Source organism: Equus caballus, chromosome 2, assembly GCF_041296265.1.
Source record: "Equus caballus isolate H_3958 breed thoroughbred chromosome 2, TB-T2T, whole genome shotgun sequence".
Classification (NCBI taxonomy): Eukaryota; Metazoa; Chordata; class Mammalia; order Perissodactyla; family Equidae; genus Equus; species Equus caballus.
Window position 1 is genome coordinate 25,287,017 of NC_091685.1, and position 22,478 is coordinate 25,309,494.

At 46.1% G+C, this 22,478-nt stretch overlaps 1 protein-coding gene across 1 annotated transcript in view; it reads left to right on the plus strand.

Moving 5' to 3' along the window:
• Positions 1–10,341, plus strand: part of SNRNP40 (small nuclear ribonucleoprotein U5 subunit 40) — a 32,126-nt gene extending 21,785 nt beyond the window's left edge. The window contains exons 6-10 of the mRNA XM_001503912.6: positions 1,814–1,934; positions 3,793–3,875; positions 5,095–5,156; positions 9,003–9,106; positions 9,837–10,341. Coding sequence (XP_001503962.1) covers positions 1,814–1,934; positions 3,793–3,875; positions 5,095–5,156; positions 9,003–9,106; positions 9,837–9,886 — 420 coding nt within the window. The 3' untranslated portion in view covers positions 9,887–10,341. The remainder of the gene's footprint in view (positions 1–1,813; positions 1,935–3,792; positions 3,876–5,094; positions 5,157–9,002; positions 9,107–9,836) is intronic.
• The last annotated feature ends 12,137 nt before the right edge of the window (positions 10,342–22,478 follow it).

Here is a 22,478-nt window from a genome sequence, read left to right on the forward strand (position 1 = left end):
CTCGGTGCTGTTGCCCCTCGTACAGGCCTCTCATCACGTGTTTCCATGTCTGTTTTCCCTACTAGACTGGAAGCTCCTTGAGAGCAGAGACTGTGTCATTTTTTTTTTAATCTCCAGCAGTGCCTGTCATTAATCAGATGCCCAAATGTCCACTGAACAGCTGATTAGGACATTTGCAAAGTGTTTTGCTTAAATTAGTGCCCTGCTCACTCTCTTTGTGGCAAATCCCAGATACGCTTTGGCTCTGCATGAACAGTGTATGCAGGCCTCAAGGAAGAAAGTCTGGAAATAGCACCCACGTGCTGTGAGGGATGGCAAATTGCATTCTCTCCTAGTTGTTACAAAACTAAAGATTTTACCAATGCCTTCTCTGAAGAGGAGGAACACAGCTTGAACAGAAAATGTCGGCCATTTCAAGCTTTCCTGATTATTGAGGCAGCAAACATCCTGACACAAAAATGATTGTGTATCAAGTATGTTGGGTTCCACACATGAGTGAGTTATCGATGGAGAAAGTGGAGTTGTCTGTCTTATGTGTTGCTTTGACATAAAATGCTGATCTCATTTCTGGATGAGGAAAGTGCCTTGCTTAAAGGGACAGCAAAAATAATTTTTCAGTTAGAAAATCTACATGGCAATATTCCATCAAATTTGGAGGAACTTTTGTGTAATACCAATGACCTTTACAAAATTGCTGTTCTTTTTCTATGTGACATTCCAGACCATTTCTGTTGTCTTTAATCTATTTTTTACATAATTGCAGTCTATGTAAATATAAATACTGTTTTGTATTTTCCTTATTTACTTAATAGCTTATTATATAAACATTTTTACATTTAGTCTTCAAAGTTATTTTTAGGAGTCACTTAATAATAGCTACCAATTATTGAGGGCCTGCTGTGTACCAGGCATACGGGCATATATGTGCTAAGCATTCTATTTGTAATCCTCACAACAGCCATAAGAAGTAAATGTTGTTATCCCCGTCTTACAGACCAGAAACAGGCTCAGAGGGGGTCAGTGGCCCAATAACCATAATTGTTAAGTGGCAAAGACTGGTTCAGTCTGGCCCTAAATCTCCGTCTTTCCATTCTTCTGTATTATCTCTAGCATGGGAACTCATAGTGTTGCAGTGTGCTAAAATGAGCCATAACTTAATAAACCGTTTGTGTTCCCTGTCTGACATTAGGTTATTTTCAGCTGAACTGTTTCTCTTACCTTTCCTACCCAGGCAACAGTGAATCTGCAGTTTATTTTTGTTTAAATAATTATGCTTTTCCATAGTGTGTATATACGTATATGTGTGTGTGCAAAAACATATTATGACATTAAATGAACATTTTTAAGCCTGTGTATTTTTGCATATTACCTTGTTGTATACGTTTTACCTGAAATCATGCCCTTTTCAAATGACATGTTTACTTGTTTTTATATAGTTTGAATAATTTATTTTTAATTGCTAAGAATCATAGTTCAAGCATTTTAAATGCTACTTAGTTTTTTAATTCCTAATACATTTTGCTATGATTTGAAAATAACCTCTATAAATTCTATTATTTTTTGTTGAACTTTACCTTAGTACTTGACATTCGTTAGTTTGTCTCTATCTAGTCAAACATAGTAACTTTGATTCTCTTTTTAGAAAGATAAGGATTTTTTCCTTTGATAGAAATCATCTATTTTGTGGAAACCTAGTACTTGGCCCAGAGCCAGATTAAGAAGGGGTAGCAGTGTCTCCAGGCAGTTGACTCTGGTAACTTTATTTCTTTGCTGTTCACGATTTGATTTCTGGGAGCAACTTTTTGTTTTGCAGGTCTGGGACCTGCGCCAAAACAAACTGACCTATACCATGAGAGGCCATGCAGATTCAGTGACTGGCCTGAGTTTAAGCTCTGAAGGCTCTTACCTCTTGTCCAATGCAATGGACAATACAGGTAACTTTGGAAAGGAAAGCTCTCCAGTGCCCACTCTTTGTGGACCCTAAATAAGGTGGGCGTGGGGTTCTAGAAATGTGTGTTGGGATAAATGAGGGTCCACAGAAAGAGTCAAGGATGGCTTGCAGGTTTGTTTCCACCAGGGCAATTAGGAGAACATATTGTAATAGAAAAACTTTGGAAGAGATAGTCAAGAAGCCAAGATTGTAGTCCCAGATCTGCCATCTAATCCATGAGCAACTTTGCGCGTAGCACTTCTTCTCTCTGGGCATCAGTTTCTACACTGATACTATAAAAGGACTGGACTTTACTTTTAAGGCCCATTTCAGTTCTGGCGTGCTATGAATCCAAGGCTGTGGATTCAAGCAGGGTGCAAGAAACTCTTGGTGATTCGTGTATTGAAAAAGGCAAGAGTCTGGCAGTGGATTCAAGGTGGTTCTCAAGCATTTTCAGAGAGCGTCAAGCCTGGGTGATCAGTAGACCTCTTGATATCTCAGTGGTGCTCTTTCTGCTGGTGTGTCTTCCCTGCCTGCTCCAAAGCACTGGTGTGATAAGAGGGCCTCATTAAAACACTTCAACAGTCTGGATTTACACAAACACACACTCTTGTCCTTTCTTTACTTGTTTTTGAGTTGTTGGGTGGGAGAATGGGTCTACATAGCAAAAAAGGAGGATGATGTGTTGGGTTATATGCTTAATTGGGAGAGTTTGGAAATGCCCCTCTGGCATAAAAATTCATAGGTTTGTCAGGAACTAAAATATTTTCACTGATATTTTGTAACAAAAACAGTGCCTAGCACTCAAAGGGTGCTCAATATATATTTGTTGAATGAATGAACATGCTTACCTTCTAACTGTATTCTCAGCTCAATAGCACACTGACATGCATAGCTTCACCTTTTTATGCCTGACTTCAAAGATTGTTGTCATTTTGTTCACACTCAGATAAAACATCTCTCAAATTCCACTATAGGTATAGCTTTAGTTAACAATGGCTGTAGCCACTACTTACCATGGGTGTTTATAAACTGTCTTGGTTTCAATGGATTTCCCATTGATTCATTCTAGCATTGTTCACAGTAAGGAAAGGTGAAATTCCCTAAGTGGTTATTAAAATAATAATAAAGTTTTCTTTTTTATGGCTATATAGTAAAATTACAAATTCTTTATTTTTGTTTATTGCCTCCAATCTTTTAGAGCCCTTTCACATATATCATCTTATTTGATCCTTAAAATACCCTTTAAAAAAAAAAATCAAGTGGTTTTCTCATTTTACATAGGAAACCAAAATACAAAGAACCTCACTATTTACCTGATGTCACCTGTATATACCAGGGCTAAGATCAGACTCAAAGTTTACTCTTTCTGCTTCTTGGTACATTTGACAATTTTAGACTGTCAGGTTCCCCTATGAGCAAAATTAGAAAAGGTGAGTCCTGAGTTTGGCTTTTATAGAAGATTGATTGTCATAATAGTGGTCTTTAGGTTGTCAGATCAAAGCTTTGCTAGATGTGGCTCCTTGGGTTGGCAGAGGAATAATTTGCAAAATGTTTTGTTGAAATTAGTATTACACCTAACTACTTTCTTTGCAAATCCCCAGCAGTGTGTTTGACATTTTCCCTTCCTATCCCCTCAGCCTTCTTCTTTGCCCTTAGTTCCTGTTAATGGAACTTGAACGCCTTTCATTCCTGTTAGAAAAAGAAAAGAACCTTTCCAGGTAGCAGGGTACCATGTTGGACCTCCCCTACCCAGGAAACAGCATCTGTCATTGATATCATTGATAGGATACTGATTTTAGCTGGATTCTCAGGAGGCCTCTGGCTGAATGCTGTTTTGCTTTATTTGTGTGAACTTGCAGTCCGGGTCTGGGATGTCCGGCCATTTGCTCCCAAAGAGAGATGTGTGAAGATATTTCAAGGAAATGTGCACAACTTCGAAAAGGTGAGTCCTGCATGGTAATGGAGTTTTACCATCCATTTGATTCAAGAAACATTTAAAATGATGCTAAGGCACAATGTTTACATATATCAAGTCATTATGTTGTACATCTAAAATGAATACAATGTTGTGTCAATTAAATCTCACTTTAAGCAAAACAAATCAAAAAAAGATGGTGCTAAGGATAGAGAGCAGTAACTACTAAGGGGCTCCATTCCAGTAACACTGTTCCCCATCAAAACTGTTCTTGCCAGGAATAAAACTCACAGAGGCATGGGGGGAAGGCAGTCACAGAGATGGAGAGTGGTAGGGCCAACCCACAAATACAGGACTTCTGACTAAAACCAGACAGTCTTATGCTTTTAATTCCTTGGAAACCATGACCCTCTTAGGTCAGTGTTAGGTTAGGCGTCTAAGGCTATTACCCAGATGGCCTTCCTCACCCTCCCAGTGACCAGCTATCAGAGCCCTGAGAATGAATCCCTCCCTTCAGTAAGCACCATGGCCCAAGTTCTGAGAGAGAGAAATTTTTTCTAAACCCTCAAATTCCCGGTCAGCTCTTGAAAGCAGATTTTCCTCCAGATAATTTGTTAATAGAGAATAATGTCTTTCTTTTGAGAGTCCATTGAGATTCAGTTTCACTTTATAAATCAAATCCTACTTTTTATTGGACTTGGTTTTATTTCTATTTTCCTTCAAGATAAATACGAGTTTTTTTCTTTTTCTTTTTTGCTGAGGAAGATTTGCTCTGAGCTAACATCTGTTCCAGTCGTCCTCTGTTTTGTATGTGAGCTGCTGCCACAGCATGGCCACCACCGAGTGGTATAGGTCCACACCTGGGAACCAAACCTGGGCCACCAAAGTGCAGCACACCAAATTTAACCACTAGACCATGGGGCAGGCCTCCCAGAAAAAATTTTTAGTGAGGATCAAGATAAACAGGGCAAAGGAGGCCTCCATTTGTAGGCAGAACAAAATTTTGTTGTCTGGTCCACTCTTATTTACCATAAATTAAGCATTTTCTACATTTGGTTTTTATATGGTATGAAATAACAAAGTATGCTGTCTTGGGCCACAGAATACAAGATAATTGCCAGTCATCTTTCTGGGGAGAATAATTAAAACTCGACTTAAAAAATTTAAAGTCTCTCATTGATTCTCTAGTCTAATAAAGAGGGATTTGGTATGTTACTGTTGCATTCCTGCTTATTTGTCATTATAGAATCTTCTGAGATGTTCTTGGTCACCTGATGGAAGCAAGATAGCAGCTGGCTCAGCCGACAGGTAAGGGTCACTGGGTGTGAGGTGAGGAACGCTGTAGCTCTGCAGGTGTCTTATGTTTGGTACTTGAAGTGCCGGTACCGAGCTAGAGCAGATGTGGAGTTAGAGCTGTCCTTAGAGGTGAAGCCGTGTGTGGTAGGAAGGGTTTAAAGATCATGTCAGCCAAACATGTCATTTCCACCCTCTTTGGACACATTTTAGACCTGGAGGGTAAACAGTTTCTTTGATTCTGTTGAATTCCTTTTGCCGTGATCATAAAATTCGGCAGGCGCCAGTTTTCCTCGTCAGGTTCCTCTGCGATGCTGCAGTTCATTCCCGAACATGCTGTGTCCTCACCTCCCCCATCATCCCGGCAGTGCTGCGCTCACGCTCACGTGGAAGTTTCCCTCTTCTTTGATCCCGGTGCCTCCAGTCTTCTCTCTCACTTCCCCTCTTCTCCGTTGTCCAAACTCTGTATCTCTCCAGTAATCACCTCTGTTGCGTGTATCAACTTTCCCTGGCCGTCTCTCCCTTACCTCTTGGGCATAACTAATTGCTCTGTGCTGTCATCACGTTTTATATATCTAACCTTTATTAGCATTTATTACCTCTTACAGTCAGACATAGTGGGACACGCCCACTAAATTATCTGCTCCAAGAGGTCAGGGAATGAGTCTTAGTCATCTCTGAGCCCAGGGCAGTGCTTGACATAAGCACTTAGTGAATATTACATGAATGGATTTCTAGCTCAAGGATGGCAGTCGTGTTTTACCCTACCTCTCAGCTCGGCTCTGGGTCATGGCTGCCTCGTTGGGGACGGTTCAGAGCTGGGTCTGGTTCACTGGGGGAAGTGCCCTGATTGCTGGGTGGTGGGTGTGGCCACATGTGGGCCAGGTCCTTTCCTACCGTGAGCTGAATTAAGAGACTGAGGCTTTCTTAGCTGTCAGTTTAAACTGGCTAAGGCATTATGTGATGAATTAGAACCAGAAGGGAGAGAATTCTTCTGTATTTGGTATGTCTATGGCAACCTGTACTTGGGAGGAAGTCAGAGGTTGAAGAGTTGAACACTGTTGGATGGTGAGGAATGATGAGGCCCTCTAATGGCAAACTGTTGGTTTAACTTCCCATTGGGAGAGGTCTTAACCCTGTTTAGCCTAACCCTTCATTCTCCCCATTACAGACTTTCCTGCCTCTCTGCTGAATAGGCACCGTCCTGTAAACAGGACGCCTTGCCTGGGCAAGCTCGGGCTTCCAGCGCATCCCAGGGTCTTCTCTTGGGGCCCTAGCACAGCCACAGGGAAGCCTTTCCGTTTGTGAACAGTGCTGAATGTAACTGAAGGTTCCAGAGTCCAGCTTTTTTTCCTGGCAAGTTTAATATCTGGAAAAATCTGTAGAAAAAAGGGTCCAGGTGAAACAGTGCCGCATGGATGGTTTGAGTCCTGGCGGTTTAGAGAGCTGCCTTGAAGAAGGAGTCTAAGGGATGTTCAGTTGTCGGGTTACTAAAGAAGACCTTAAGAAATGGGTCTCCACAGCCTAAGGTGTCTTGCATTCTGATAGAGTATTCTAAGTGTTTTTATACAGTTTTCAGCAGAGATATTGTATCTTTCCTATGTAATTAGGTGTTTCAGTGATATTTGCATAAGCTTTTCCTCTGAGCAGTTTATTTGTGACATTGGCCCTTTCTGACTTTCTGTGTTCTCTCCTCCCTCCCCACTGTCCTTTAAACCTTACGTGTGGACGCATGGCTCTGGTCTGGGGAAAGCCTGTGTGGCTGCCTGCTGGGGCTTGGCCAGATTTCACAGCCACCTCGCCAGCTAGCCCCAAGTCAGCGGGCAGCTGTGTTATATAAAGAGCCTGGTTCCTGCTGAATGTTGCCATGCCAAAGTGAGGGGCGGACAGGGAACCCCTCTAAATTTAGCATCTAATTGGCAGCCATGCAGAGGGAGGCCTTGAAGTAAACCCTTGGACATCTGGGGTTCTGCTGGCTTTTATGTGCCTAGGAAATGTATCCTTCCTTCTCCAAAAACTGCTTTTCAGCTTGGCCTGGATTTGGCAAACTGCCCCTCTCTACTTGCAAATCACCTGGCTCCTCCTGTTCAGACTTGAAACCCTTTAGCAGTCCTATCAAGGACTGCGGGGAGCCTGGCCAGTCTCTCTGCCATGAGTCATTTGGTCAGCCTGTTGACTTCACGCGATTCTCTTTTGAGAGGACATTCATCGTAACAGGAGCTTCATTAATTCTGTGTGCAGCACTTGGCCTACATTATCTTCTTATTTCTCTCCACCAAGCTGTGAGATCAGTATTATCTCCGTCATTACAACTAAAGAAAGGGAAGCTCAAAGAAGCTTAGAAATAAATAATTGTCTGAGGTTACTTAGCTGTTACATACTTGCATTGAGACTTGAACCCAGGTCTTTCTGACTCCAAGCTCATACACTTTTTCACTATGCCACACTGCCCTTAGCTGGATTAGTGAGGACCGTTACTTGTGCGTGGCAGGAAAGAAGACAGTAGGGAGAGCATGAGCATCACAGGAGTCTGTAGACAAATGGGGTTCCCGCTCCTCTTCCGTCCTCTTGGAACTTTGGTTTAGTTCCTGTGGAGCCTCCCCCTGAGAGCTAAACGGTGTAATTGAGACCAGAAGTGTAATTTTGCATCAGAACTAGGCATCAAGGACTCGTGACTATACCATGTAAGGTGGTTGACTGAATAAAATAAATATGTAAATAATTTTTGTAACCTGGTTGAAAACCACCAGCCCTTTAAATTTACCAACAGATTATTTTTGCATGGTTATATGAAGATAATCTCTCTTTATTTTACCCTTCAACTTGAAATGACCCAAGTACGGTTGAGGGCCACAGGAACTTCTTTTGGTGGGAGGAGCAAGGTGTTTGAGGGTAGTAAGAGAAAGAATACTGGACTATATTAAGAGTACTAATTTTAGTTTGGCCACTGATGGACTGCGTCACCTTGGAAGAGTCACTGTACTTTAGTTTCCTTGTCTATAAAATGACTTTAGCTGGTTTCCACTGACCACTTCCCGTGCTAGAATTCAGCATTCTTTCTGGCCATGAGTTCAGTGCAAGCTTTGGATTGTGTGTATATTTGGGCCATGTTTGTATAGCAGAAATGTCCCTTCCCTTCTCTGAGCTCTGTGCTTTGAATACAATACCAAGAAGTTCAGGTGGATCTGCAACCTAGGCTCCCACCCTACCATGAATTGGGTGACCTTTAAGATGTGCCTGGATGCACATGAGGTTAACTACAGCCTAATTATATCGGATGTTCTTTGAAGAAGATTTCTGTGTGAAGTCCGTAGGGAAAACTGTTTGTCTTTCTTCTCCATTTTCTTTGCCAGTTCAGAAGCTAGTGTTTGAAAATACCAGTAATGCTTATATTTTTAGCTATTCCTATTTCTCCACCCAGTTACTCAAGGGCAGGGTCCATGCCTCATTCAAAATCTGTATTCTTAGGGCCGGCCTGGTGGCGCAGCGGTTAAGTGCACACATTCTGCTTCGGCGGCCCAGGGTTCGCCGGTTCAGATCCCGGCTGTGGACATGGCACCGCTTGGCAAGCCGTGCTGTGCTAGGCATCCCACATATAAAGTAGAGGAAGATGGGCACGGATGTTAGCTCGGGGCCAGTCTTTCTCAGCAAAAAGAGGAGGATTGGCAGCAGATGTTAGCTCAGGCCTAGTCTTCCTCAAAAAAAAAAAAATTGTATTCTTAGTTTCTAAAATCTAGAACACAGTTCAATAAATATAGAGGCAATAAACAAATCATTGCTTCCATTTCCCTTAAAAAGCCATGCCTCTGTCCTACCCTCAGCTCTGGGAGGCCTTACCCTTGCTCTTCATGATGCTTGCAGGTTTGTGTACGTGTGGGATACCACAAGCAGGAGGATTTTATATAAGCTGCCCGGCCATGCTGGCTCCATCAATGAAGTGGCTTTCCACCCCGACGAGCCCATCAGTAAGTCTAGGGAGGGGGGAACTGTGGGAATCTCCCTAAAGGGGCCCTGAGAATGCAGGGACAGAGGTGGACGTCTGTTTTATGTGAATTTCCATCCAGTCTTGATGGGTGTCATTGACAGTCCCACCTTTGTTCTAAGTGGTGAGGGTAAGAACAACGTTCCATTTTCTTCTTACTCTCAAAGGGAGGTTGGTTATTCTTCCTATTTCTAGTTCTTTTGAGTTTACTTCAAGTCTGTGTTTCAATGATGTATTTGGATAAAAAGAATGATATTTCTTACTATTCAGATATAGATTGCAACTTAACATAGATTTTATTGTCCAGCTTAACTAAATAATGGGCCTTGAGTTTGAGGAGGAAGTGCAACTTTCCCCAGGGCTAAGTGTAGCAAGCAGAAGCGCATTTACAAAATGACTGCCACAGGCGTTGTTTCTCCTCTTCCAGGATGACTGAGGTCTTTTTCTGAGGGCCTGACTGACAAGGGACATCCGGATTTAGAGCCTGATGATGTATTCCCCTGAGTCCCGTCCACCCTTGTGGTTTGGAGAGGGCTTGGATTGAAAAGCCAGGCTCCGGGTCCCTGTGAATGGTGTTTAGGAGGAGGGGAATTTAAGCCAAATCGAATTGCTCTTTTATACCAAAATTGGCTCTTGACACAAGAGCCCTTGAGCACAACGTCTCCTTGAACCTTCGTTATTCCCAGTTGTCTTCTCTGTTCTTTTCACCTCAGTTCTCTCAGCATCCAGTGACAAGAGACTGTATATGGGGGAGATTCAGTGAAGATACGGAGTGGAAGACTCCAAGGCTGCTTGACCTGGAGGCCTCAGACTGCATAAGTGGCATCAGATGGTGCCCGGGCCAGCATCTTCCCTTCTGATGAAGCCTGTTACTAGCCAACACTGAGGAGGTGGCCGTGTTCCAACCACCACATGTCTCCCGTTTCACCAGGGTGACTAAGGCAAGCTTCCAGTGGCCTCTCAACACCACCTGCCAGATTTCAGGGACTGTTTGGTTTTTTCCTTTTTTTTTTTTAAATGAGTTTTCTTCAAAAGGACAGACATTGGTTGGTTCGTAATTTCCTGTTTTCTAATCCAGGCCAAAGACAGGGAATGTGACTGAAATTTGTTTGATGGGGATTTTTTATTTTTAATTCAATAACTGGCTTGTATGATATTTTCTTTCTGTATTTCTCTGAGTTATTTTGTATTAAAAGCCAGATAGATGCCTTTTGACAAGACTCGAGTGGACTGGATTTCTTGCCATCTTGTCTGGGAGGCTTGACCACCGTGAATCTGAGCGGGGCATGATGTGGCCGGGGTACGGTCCGTCTAAACTTCCAAGAAGCTATTTACTGGGATGTTTGGGGGGTTTCTTCCCTTCTCTGTGTTTTTAGATTTACTCACTCCTGTGAAAATGACAGAGAGATAATAATTATTTTTCAGTAACAAATCCCTTCCGCTTCCTAGAAGCATATCAGTCAAGAGGGGATGAGGAAGGTCTGAAAGGACCCGGTTCTCGCGCACAGTCTTTAGTGAGCAGCGGCTCTGTCCTCTGCCTCCTGCCAAAGGCGCTTTCCTCAGCAGCAGTCCCTGCACTCAGGGTGTCTTGGCCGGGCAGACCGGGTGTGGCCTCAGCTGGTGGAAGTGACGTAGCTGGAATGCTGCACGGAACTTGGCTCAAGAGGAGTGTGATAAAGTTTTGGTGGAGCTGGGCCATGACATTGTCTGAGACTTTTTTATGATTCTGCTTGCTTGTCTATCTTTTCCTAAACCGACAGGCACATTGAGAAATGCTCTTAGTTGCCTTCTATCCCCGAGGTACAGGTTCCCGTCTCCCCGCATCACTGGCTGACTGTACCAGCTACAAACCAGCGGTAATGAATTCCATGTGGCAGTAGGGAGGGGAACGTGTCGTTTCCAGGTCTCCTGTCTCAACACGGAGGTCTTCACACCTCTAGCCTGGGCTGAAGATGGTTGATTTTATACTTTAGCTCACAAACCTGGATATTCGTCTTAAGTTATTAGAGAGAGGATAGTTTTAAGTGAGCATATGTTCAAGTTCATTTAACTCATTAATGAAGGAACCAGTGTAACAATAAAGCCGTCAAACCAATTACTTTTAATAGAGTGAATGAAGTTTGAGTAAAGTGCACTGGAAACAGAAAGCAATTTATTGTGCCTAGGAGATTTAAGGAAGTTTCACAGATTATGTGAGTATGCTTAGGTTGAGACTTAGAGTCTAGAGCTTTCTAGGTGGACAAAGAAGTGTGCATTCCAAGAACCAGCAGGCACAAGCCTGAAAGCCTGGCAGGTTCATGAACCAGAAGAACTTAAGCATGGTTAGAGGTGGGGGCAGTAAAGTTGCAGAATTGAGTAGGAGCCAAATCCTGGAGAGCTTATACTTCGTGTACTTGATCCTGTAGGTTGTGGTATCCTAAAGTGTATTCCACAGAACACTGTTTCCCAGGAATGTCAGATACATGGGGCATAAAGATCCCGTGCTCAAATACGTTTGGGAAAGACTGGGGTAAATAAAGCGAAACTGGTTTCTTCACTGCAGAACTGCTTGGAGCCTTTAATATACAAAGTATAGTGGGATCGTCAAAGGATGACTCAGATTTCTGGTCTAAGCAATAAGTGTATTTACAGTTATGTCTTTAACCAGGAGAGATTTGGCCAAAGATGGCATGCAAGCTGCTCTTCACGCCTCCAGCACTGTCCCAGGTTAATCCCCAATCCCTTTTAAACACCAGGTCCCCGGACCTCAGAATTGGTCCAGTCCCTTCCACCCACCTTCGTCTTCCTTGGCCTGGGGTAAAACAAGGCTTGAGCGTTGACACTGCACTTTTAAAAGCCTTGCGGTCCCTGGAGAAGTTGGCGATGATTGGGAAGCACCAAGCTCCTGGTGACTACCAGGGCTTCCCCGTAACGCAGCCTCTTCATCCTCCCAAGTGCCTGCTTCAAAAATTAGAAGCCCTTAGCAGGAAATGGCAGCACCACTCAGAACTTGAAGGGCCTAGAGGCCGTAGGCTGGGGAATAGAGCTTTGAGTATAAAATATCCCCAGAGGGTACAAATTGTATTCTCGCTTTGGGAGAGAGATCGCTCCCGAATGAGTAATGACATCTCTGGTTTTCAGTTAATTTCCGTTTATGACTTCCACAGTCTCTAGCCCTTAAAACTGTTGGCTCTTCAAGAGCCAAACCTCTAAGTGCCGAATCTTTTTCCCTGGGTGATCGAGTTTTGTGGGTTGAATTGTCAGGGAAGTGGATTTGGACCAGTCAGGGCTCTTGTGGGAGTTGCTTCCTCACAGAAAACTGTGGTTATTTGTTCTCCCTCGTAGACCCAGAGTCTGCTGCTTGTTAATATCTCACAGGGTGTGGATGGAAAACTGAGGTAAGAGAGAAGAGCTCTGAAGAATTTGGGGCTGCAGGCAGTTGAGCCTGAGGGACAGGCTGTCAGGCCCTTTGGATTAGGACCGGATTGCTCCCTCCTAGAGCCTTTACGGCTTGACAGCTGCTACCCCAAGACAAAGGGAAGGGCCAGGCTTAAAAGACAACCCCTGTTCCCGTGGGACCAGAGGAAGCCAAGTCTGAGCTCTGAGCCAGCCCTGTGGTCACTTGTCTCTGCAGCCCAGACCTGTGTGATCCTTATCTGAAAAAGCCCTGAGTGGGCACCCAGCCCCTCTGCATCAAGCCCTGAGCTACCCCGAATTCTCCTCCTTTCTTCTAGGCCGCAACTTCTTTTCCTCGCTTGCTTCTGCAACCCACCTACACTCTTAGATTCTTCTTTAACTTAGATTCTCTATAGCAGTAGTTCTCAACTTTGGGCAATTTTGCCCCCAGGAACATTTGGCAATGTCTGGAGACAATTTTTGATTGTCACAACTGGGGGGATGTGATGCACGTCTAGTGAGCCGAGGCCAGAGATGCCCAAAGAATTAGGTCCTCCAAAACGTCATTAGTGATGCTCCTGAGAAACCCTGCTCCAGGGCAGTGATTCTCCAAGTGTGGTCGCTGCAGCAGCAGCAGCAGCATCACCTGAGAACCTGTTAGAAATGCAGATTCCAGAGCCCCCCTGAGACCTACTGAATCAAACTTTGGGGAAAGGAGGTGTTCGGGAGTCTTTTAACAAGTCCTCCAGGTGATTCTGAAGCAAGTTTGAGAACCACTGCTCTAAAGGCTGACAAAGTTTTCCTCTTTCCTAGGAGAACCACACAGGCTGTTTACTCATTAATAGTTGTTTGTTTGGTTGTTTTGAGGAAGACTAGCCCTGAGCTAACATCTGCCAATCCTCCTCTTTTTGCTGAGGAAGACTGGTCCTGAGCTAACATCCGTGCCCATCTTCCTCTACTTTATACATGGGACGCCTGCCACAGCATGGCGTGCCAAGTGGCGCCATGTCCGCACCTGGGATCCGAACCAGCGAACCCCGGGCCGCCGAAGCGGGAACGTGTGCACTTAACTGCTGTGCCATGTGGCCGGCCCCTAATAGTTGTTCTTAACTCTTTAGCTATTCCTTGTGGCTTAGTGTTACACGTGCATTGTCTCACTTGATCGTCACATACATGGCAACAGGTTCAAAGAGGAGAAGTAACACCCAAGATCAACCAGCTAGTAAATGGCAAAGGCAGGATGTGAACCCCATCACCACACCGGAGTCCTTCGTGGCTTTTAACCTTGAGTGCACGTTAGAATCACTTGGGGAGCTTTTAAAACTCCAGATGCTTACATCATACCCCAGACCAATTAAATCAGAGTCTCTGGGGTGATCAGTATTTTTTACAGCTTCCTTAGGTGATTGCAATGTGCAGTCAAGATTGAGGACACTAGTGTTAGCCGTGGCTATAACTGTAGCCAGGAGGGCAGCATAGATCCCAGTTGACCTCTCCTGCCACCCTTTGGCTCTCAAGGAAACCGGTGCTCTGACATGTGGTCTGTGTGAGCTTAAGAACATCTCCCAAAGCCCATGGCTGAGCTAAAATTTAGGAGCTTGGCCAGAGAGCAGAGGTTGATCCACTGTGGTCATCTCTACCTGGTGAATATGGGCCCTTGTGTAGAAAAAAGACCACTTGCCCTCCTTGCAAGCACTGAGTGTAGCATCCACAGGTGCCAGAGCTGGAAAAAGGCCTTACAGATACTTAGGTCATCTAGTCCAGCCTCATTTTACAAAATGGGAAACAGAGGAGCAGTAGTTTTCCCAAGGTCACAAGCATATTAAGTCAGTGGTCTTGCTCATTCAGGAAGCATTTCTTCAACACCCCTCTGTGGCAGGCCTGTGCTGGGCTCCGAGAACACAAAGATGACTGAGTCATCACCGCTTCTTTGGAGCCTCATGGGGCAGAACAGCAGAGACAGAAACAAAAATCAGGGCTTCTCAAACTTTTCCCCATAAGCATCCTTAATGGCAGAGGAGAATAAACTGGGGCAGAAGGAGGCACTCCTGAAATTAATAGCTTTATTTTATTTATTTATTTTTGGTGAGGAGGATTGGCCCTGAGATGCCCATCTGCCTCTATTTTGTATGTGGGACCGCTGCCACAGCATGGCTTGATGAGCGGTGTGTGGGTCCACGCCCAAGATCCGAACCCATGAACGCTGTGCCACCGAAGCAGAGCACGCAAACTTAACCACTATGCCACCAGGCCGGCCCCTGAAATTAATAACTTGAAAAGCTTACCTTGAATCTGTAAAGTGCATGATTCCCCTCCTCAAACTTTTCATTTTTAACAGTTTCAGACATAAAAATTGAAAGGTTAATTTAGTGAATACCTATATATGCTCCACCTAGATTAAATTATTCAATAATCTCTACCTCTCTGTCACACACACACAGCTTCCAAGGACTATTGAAAGTAAGATGCAGACATAATTCTTCACTCCCAAATACTCCAGCAAGTAACTCCTAGGAATTTTCTCTTTCATAACCACAATACCGTTACCATACCTAAGAAAATTAACAGCAATTCCATAATACCATTAATGATCGTATTAAAATTTCCCCAGTATCAAAAATGTCTTTCATGGCTATATTTTCAATCTGGAATCAATCAAGTTTCATGCACTGCTACTCTGTCTCTAGTGTCTCTCGATCTAGAACCGTCTGCCCACCTTTTTTCCCAGTGAAATTGGCCATTTAAACGTATGTGCTTTGTGTGCTGCTTTATGGTACAGCTGTGCTTGTTTCCCATTAATAATAAATGTTTTAAATGGCTAAGCATCAAGTAAAATTGACGCTCCAGGAAGACATACCACATTTATGTGTGTTTTGTGTCTTCTCATGTACTTGTTTTAGAAACAGAGGTAAATAAGCAATTCAATACAATCTAATACATACTGTGAGAGGCATACCTACAAACTAGGAGGCAGTGCCTAAGGAGGAGTTAAAGTTTTACTGAGGCAATGACACTTCAAGGAGAATTGGAAATTGGGGAGAAGAGAGGGAGCTGGGATGGGGCAGGGGGCAGGTAAGTACAATCTAGGTCGTGGAAATAAACATGGACAAACAGCACAGATCACCAAATCTGCTGATGTGTTCAGAAATGACACAGCACGCGGTGGTAACAGCCTGTTTGGGGAGTGACAGATGAGTGGGAACCTTGGAAGCTGTTGGAGCCGGATTGCAAAGGGTCTCGAAAGCCTGGTCGGCAGTTCTAGGTTTTGTCCTCTGGAAAGGGAGCCTGCAGAGTTTCTCAGAGCTCTGCACGGGAGGTCAACCGTACCCGAGGATGCTTTTGGGCATGGGTACCCTCTCAGAAGACCACTGTGGGGAGCAGTGGGAGGAACCAGGGAAGATAGATGAGCTCACTGTCTTCAAACATCAAAAGGCTGCCTTGGAAAAGAGAAAACCCCTTACTCTGGGAGGCCTCGAAGCACACAGTCAAGACAAAGAAGATGGTGTCAAGGCAGATCTACGCTCAACAAAGAAACCAGGGAATCAGAGCTGTCCATACATAGCACAGTAGAGAGTTCCTCCTCGCTGGAGGTATGCAAGCAGAGGCTGGGTGACCACTTGACTGGAACGCCTGTGTTGCATTGATTTAGAGGGATAGAGCTGCTCCTCAGAATCCCCAGGGAGTATGTTAAAAAATACCCCTAACCAGGTCCCGCCTCCAGAGATTGTGTTTGAGTTGGGCTGGCGTGGGGCCATGATTCAGGTGCAGGCGGTGTGCACGGTAACATCGGGAGCCACTGGATTAGAAGACCTCTGCGGTCTTTTCCAGCTCCACTGGTCTATGATTGAGATGCTATTTTCCTCAGATTCTAAGAGGGCAATTTCAGGATTCAGTGAATTATTTGCTGTGAAAGGGCACCTGGGTGAGGGCTTATGGCAAGCGATAAGGGGTGGGGAGCCAGCAGGGGGTTGAGAATCCTATCGGGGCATTTGGGACCTGCTGGATGAGCCAGGCCTGAGCTGGCCCCATCTGTCTTCCTATCCCCAGTTGGCCCTTGGACAAGCCCAGTGAAGCATAGTACAGGCCAGCGAAGTATGGGGCCAATTGGAGAGGGCCTCTTGGTCTCTCAATGTCCCCAGCTCAGCTGGCCTGAGGGCAGACTTTAACTGAGAGTCCGTGTGGCTGCCAAGGCCCAGTGGAAAGGGAGATTTGTCTTGGCTGTCAGCAGATTCTGCACTAGGGATTCTGGACCCCACAGCCCCAGACAAGGAGCGTCAACTTTCTACAAGCCATGGCGCCGTCAAAGCTCTTCAGGGGTTCCTGACCTAGACCCTGCCCGTTCACATGCCGCATTCTATCCTCTCCCTTTTTTCTCAACCATTCCTTCTTATCAGAGATTTTTTTTTCCTTTTAAGATTGGCTCTAAAACAGAAGATTTGAAGGAAGTTGGTTGGAGAGGGGTGGTGGCGGTAAGGAGGGAATAGAAAGTAAAAAGTACGTGCAAAAGTTAAAGAAGAGGGGCCAGCCCGGTGGCACAGCAGTTAAGTGCGCACATTCCGCTTCGGTGGCCCGGGGTTCACCAGTTTGGATCCCAGGTGCAGACATGGCACCGCTTGCCAAGCCATGCTTTGGCAGGCGTCCCACATATAAAGTAGAGGAAGATGGGCACGGATGTTAGCTCAGGGCCAGTCTTCCTCAGCAAAAAGAGGAGGATTTGGCAGCAGATGTTAGCTCAGAGCTAATCTTCCTCAAAAAATAAAAAATAAATTTTAAAAAAAAGTTTAAATTAAAAAAAAGTTAAAGAAGAGAAGGGGTCATAGTTCCCGAAATGTACCTTGTTGTTCAACACTTCTGTGTCTGCATTTCTTTTTCTGTCGGCAAGCTTTATTTCAATCAGCCACCGTCTTCTCTCTGAAGTTTTCCATCACTACCTGATCCCAGGCAGTCAGCCATTCTTTCGGCCCCTCCGTTTCTGTACTTCATAGACGCTATGCCATTCTATGTATCGCTTGTAAGTACCTGTTTCTATGTTCCGCCTCTCCCACAGGCCAAGAGTCACACACTCAGATGCAATGAGGGACCAGCGAGGAAAGGCAAGTGGGTGAGGCTGCTGGGTTTAAGGAAGTCAGTGGTGGACGACATCACACTGTTGACCAGAATGCTCATTCCCTGGGCCTTCATCCCAAGGATTCACAGGAGCAACTACCCTGTTCATCTCTGATTCCAGAGCTCCTCAGTCAGTGCCTAGCACAGTAGCGGAACTGACCTGGAGGTCCTGAGACCCAGCTCTGCCATAACGTGCTGTGTGACTTTATAGAACTCACTCCCCCTCTCTGCCCTTTACATTCTCCCATTCTTTATCTCTACCATCTTCAAAAGAGGCATCTTGAGGGGCCGGCCCTGTGGCCTAGTGGTTAAGTTCGGCGTGCTCCACTTTGGCTATCTGGGTTCATTTCCCGGTGCACACCTACACCACTCGGTGGCCATGCTGTGGCAGTGACCCACATACAAAATAGAGGAAGATGGGCACAGATGTTAGCTCAGGGTGAATCTTCCTCAGCAAATAAATAAATAAATAAATAAATAAATAAACCCTTGAAGACCCTCTAGGCCAGTGGTTTTTCCACTTTGCTCTTGAGAGACCTTGGATTGAGGGGCTGGTTGGGGCCCTTCACAGGAGGTGAGGGCAGGCTGAGAAGGCAGGTGCCAGTCTTCTTTCCCCACCAACCAGAGCAGTTCCACTTTTCTCTGTTTTAGAAATGTATCACTTGGGGTCAACCCCGTGGCTGAGTGGTTTTAAGTTCTCTCCCTCCACTTCGGTGGCCCAGGGTTTCGCTGGTTCGGACCCTGGACACAGACATGGCACCAATCATCAGGCCATGCTGAGGTGGCGTCCCACATGCCACAACTAGAAGGACCTGCAACTAGAATATACAACTATGTACTGGGGGGCTTTGAGGAGAAGAAGAAGAAGAAAGGGGGCTGGCCTGGTGGTGCAGTGGTTAAGTTTGCACATTCTGCTTCAGCAGCCCGGGGTTCACCGGTTCAGATCCCGGGTGTGGACCTATGCACCGCTTGTCAAACCACGCTGTGGCAGATGTCCCACATATAGAGTAGAGGAAGATGGGCACGGATGTTAGCTCAGGGCCAGTCTTCTTAGCAAAAAGAGGAGGATGGGTGGCAGATGTTGGCTCAGGGCTAATCTTCTTCTTCTTCAAAAAAGATTGGCAACAGATGTTAGCTCAGGTGCCAATCTTTAAAAAAAAAAACCTCTTGAACAGTGAGATCCAGAGCAGCTTCAGGGTTGGCGAACCTGCTGGGATAGTGGCGCTCCTCAACTCCACGGGGTCAGAAGCGCCCAGGACCCTTCCAGACCTTGCCACATGTACCTCTTCACCCGGCTGGTCGTTTGTATCCTTTATAATAAACCAGTAAAGTTAAGTGAAGTACCTCCCTGCGTTCTGTGAGCTGTTCACAAGCAAATTATCGAACCTGAGGAGGAGGTCGTGGGAACCCCCGAGTTACAGCGGGTCGGTGAGAAGTAAAGGGGACTGCAGACTTGCAACTGGTGTCTGAAGTGGAGGCAGCCTTGTGGGACGGAACCCTTAGGCTGGGGGTGTGCGCCCACTCCAGGGAGTTAGTGTCAGAATCGAATTGAATTGTTGGACAACCAGGTGGTGCTGGAGAATTGGTTGGTGTCAGAAAACACCCCAGAAACTAATCAGTGAGCGCGTGCGGTCCTCGAACGTGGAAGGAGGAGAAATAATAGCTTTAATGTGTCAGCTCTCCTATGAGTGGACTTTCTCAGATGGCTTCAGTGTTTTCACCCACAGAGGGACTGTGATGGAAGATTCAGGCTCTCTGACTAGCTTGGTTTAGCGCAATGGAAGAACTTCTTAACACCCCATGAATCTCATCAGTGCAGCAGCCCCTGCGGTGCCTCTCTTGAGGGCTGACCATGCTTCCGCCTTGTGCTCAGGAAGCGTGGGTATGTTCTGAATCATCTGTGTCCTTTATGTTTGAAGCCTACTTCAGTTTCCCCACAATCTTTCCCTGGTCCAAGGGTTCATCATTCTTCACGTTGACTACTACAAGCCCCTCTCGATGTCATCCCCAGCTCCTGACCCCACCCCCAGCTGCTTGCCAAAGATGTTTCTATCTGTTCCTACAATGAGACTGCCTTCCTCCTTAGAATCCTGGACTTCCAGGAGGTAAAGAGGGCACAAGGGATGCTGGGGCCCAAGGCCAGGAATATCATTCATTCACCACTTATTTGCTGCCTCCTGACATGACCCAAGCCCTGTGGAATATAAAGATAATTGATGACACAGTCGCTGTCCTCACAGAGTTCACAGTCTATTGGAGGAAACCAACAAAATCAGACAAGTACAGCAAATCCCAGCAAAAGCTATCCTGGAGGTGGCACAGGCGACACGTGAGCCCAAAGGAGGGGCACCTCCCTCAGGTGGCAAGTGTTAAGGAAGGCCTCCAGGAGGAAGCGACAGCTGAACTGAGATTTGAACTTTGAATAGGAGTTCTCCAGGCTAAGAATTTGGATGGGAGATGCCTCCTAGACAGAAAAAACAACGTGTCAAAGCATGGAAGTGAGATGGCATGGTGCATGCGTGGATCCATCAGGGCAAGACTCGGACCAAATGAAACGCTCAGGGCCAGGAGCTAGTTCTGCTGAGACAGACGGACAGGCCGTCCCTGGTCCCATGGGACAGACTCAAGAGTGAGTCAGCCAGGCCTTGGGACAGGGAGCCGTAGGCATGATGTGATACAGCCAAGAGCCTGGCAAGGGCTGGTCACCGCCCCAGTGGAATCCACTGTTACTATAATAAGGATTAAATGAAATGTATGTCAAGTGCCTGGCTCAGAGTGAGCACTCAATAAATGGTAGCTATCATTGTCATTATTACTGAATTGTATGGTTAGCGTCACAGAGGGCAGTGGCAGAGGCGCTGTCTGCGAGAGGCCCCAGAGAGGACCTATTACAGAGCTGTTCCATCTGGCCTGAGCCTTTGTGATGCTGGTTCTTGTTCTCTGGTGGGAGATGGACTCGTTGGAGAATCTGATGAAAGCGATGGACCCTCTCCCGAGAAGAAGGCCCATCTGCTCACATGAAGCTTCCCGTATTATTTCAGGGACTTCACAGACTCCTGAAGGCCTGTCTAGTCATGGACGCTTGTTGGACACAGCTGTCACTCACCGAGCATGGCTGAGAAAAGGTCCCCCTGTTATCTCAGCTTATTCCAAGCGGAAACCTCAGCACATGTAGTGTCAGCTCTGTGAAATCAGCGAGGAACATCCTGTGTGTTTTTGGAGCCCCAGGTGGCGTGCTGAGGAAGGGGTGGAGCAGGGAGACTAGTGAAGAGAGCACTTCAGCAGTGCAGGGAGAAGACACGGCCGGCTTCAGGGGCACGCAGCCTCCGCAGTCAGTCACACGGGGCCCTCCCTGTGCCTGGTCTAGTGCTCTGCTGTGTCAGCAGCGTGAAATTCTTGATTTCTTAGCAAGGAGCCTCGAACTTTCACTTTGCGTTGGGCCCCACAAATGAGGTGACCACTCCTCAGAGGAGATGATAACGTACTTGAGTGCTTATTATGGAAGCAGCGCACGAGCGACGGTGCTGGGACAGGAACAGTTTGGGTCCAAACCAAGGGTCTTAATCTATATCATACTGCCTTCTGAGTCAAGAGGTTGGTGAGAGTGGGAGGGAGGGAAAGAATAAGAAACATTCTGTTTCTGGGGCCGGCCCAGTGGCACAGCGGTTAAGTGCACGTGTTCTGCTTCGGCAACCCGGGGTTCACTGGTTCAGATCCCCGGTGGGGACATGGCACCGCTTGGCAAGCCATGGTGTGGCAGGTGTCCCACATATAAAATAGAGGAAAATGGGCACGGATGTTAGCTCAGGGCCAGTCTTCCTCAGCAAAAAGAAGAGGATTGGCGGGAGACGTTAGCTCAGGGCTACTCTTCCTCAAAAAAAAAAAAAAAGAAGAAGAAGAAGAAACATTCTGTTTCTTCTGCCCGAACACTTCCCCACTCCTCTGCCTCTCCTTCCCTCCTGTTATCCTCTTGGTATCAATGTCATTTCCTCAAGCAGGCCTTTCCTAGTCTCCAAATCTAATTGTGTATCCTTATCCTCTCTTTTACTCTATTATTCTTTAAGGCCCTCATCAGAATATATCATTGTGTATTTATTTGTATGTTTTCTTGTTTTAAAGACAGTTCCTCACGAGACTGTTCTCTGAGTGAAGGCAGATTGTTTCGAGTTCATCCTCTTGTTCCCAATGGCAAGCCCGGCACATAGTAGGTATTTCATAGGTACCAAATGAAAGGTAGTTTACAACATGTAATGACAGGTCAGAGTGGGGAGGGAAGCCGGGAGAATGACCCAGGGATTCCCACCTGAGTGAAGGGATCAAAATGCATATAGGAAGTAGGGGTGGCGCAGGGATGACTGAGCGGAGTTGGGGTGTGTTTGGGAGTTTGATGCTTTGGGGAGGCAGCCCTTTCTTCTTTGTTTTTTTGTTTTGTTTTGAGGAAGATTAGCCCTGAGTTAACTGCTGCCAACCCTCCTCTTTTTGCTGAGGAAGACTGGCCCTGAGCTAACATCCATGCCCATCTTCCTCTAATTTATGTGTGGGACACCTGCCACAGCATGGTGTGCCAAGCGGTGCCATGTCCACACCCAGGATCTGAACCAGTGAACCCCGGGCTGCTGAGAAGCAGAACTTAACAGCTGAGCCACTGGGCCGGCCCCTGAGGCAGCCCTCTCTGACTCCCTCCCGTGGCAGCCCCTGGGCAGACCTCTGCCATCACTCTTCTCACCTCGCGGCCCTGGGAGCCTGTCTGTCCCCTGGACTGGGAAGCCCCATGGGTTCTGGCACAAACCTGCAGGGTTCATTTCTGGATCCCAGGGCGCCCAGGGTGCGTAAGCAGTTGAGGCTCAATAAATGCCAGCAAAAGGAAAGAGGGA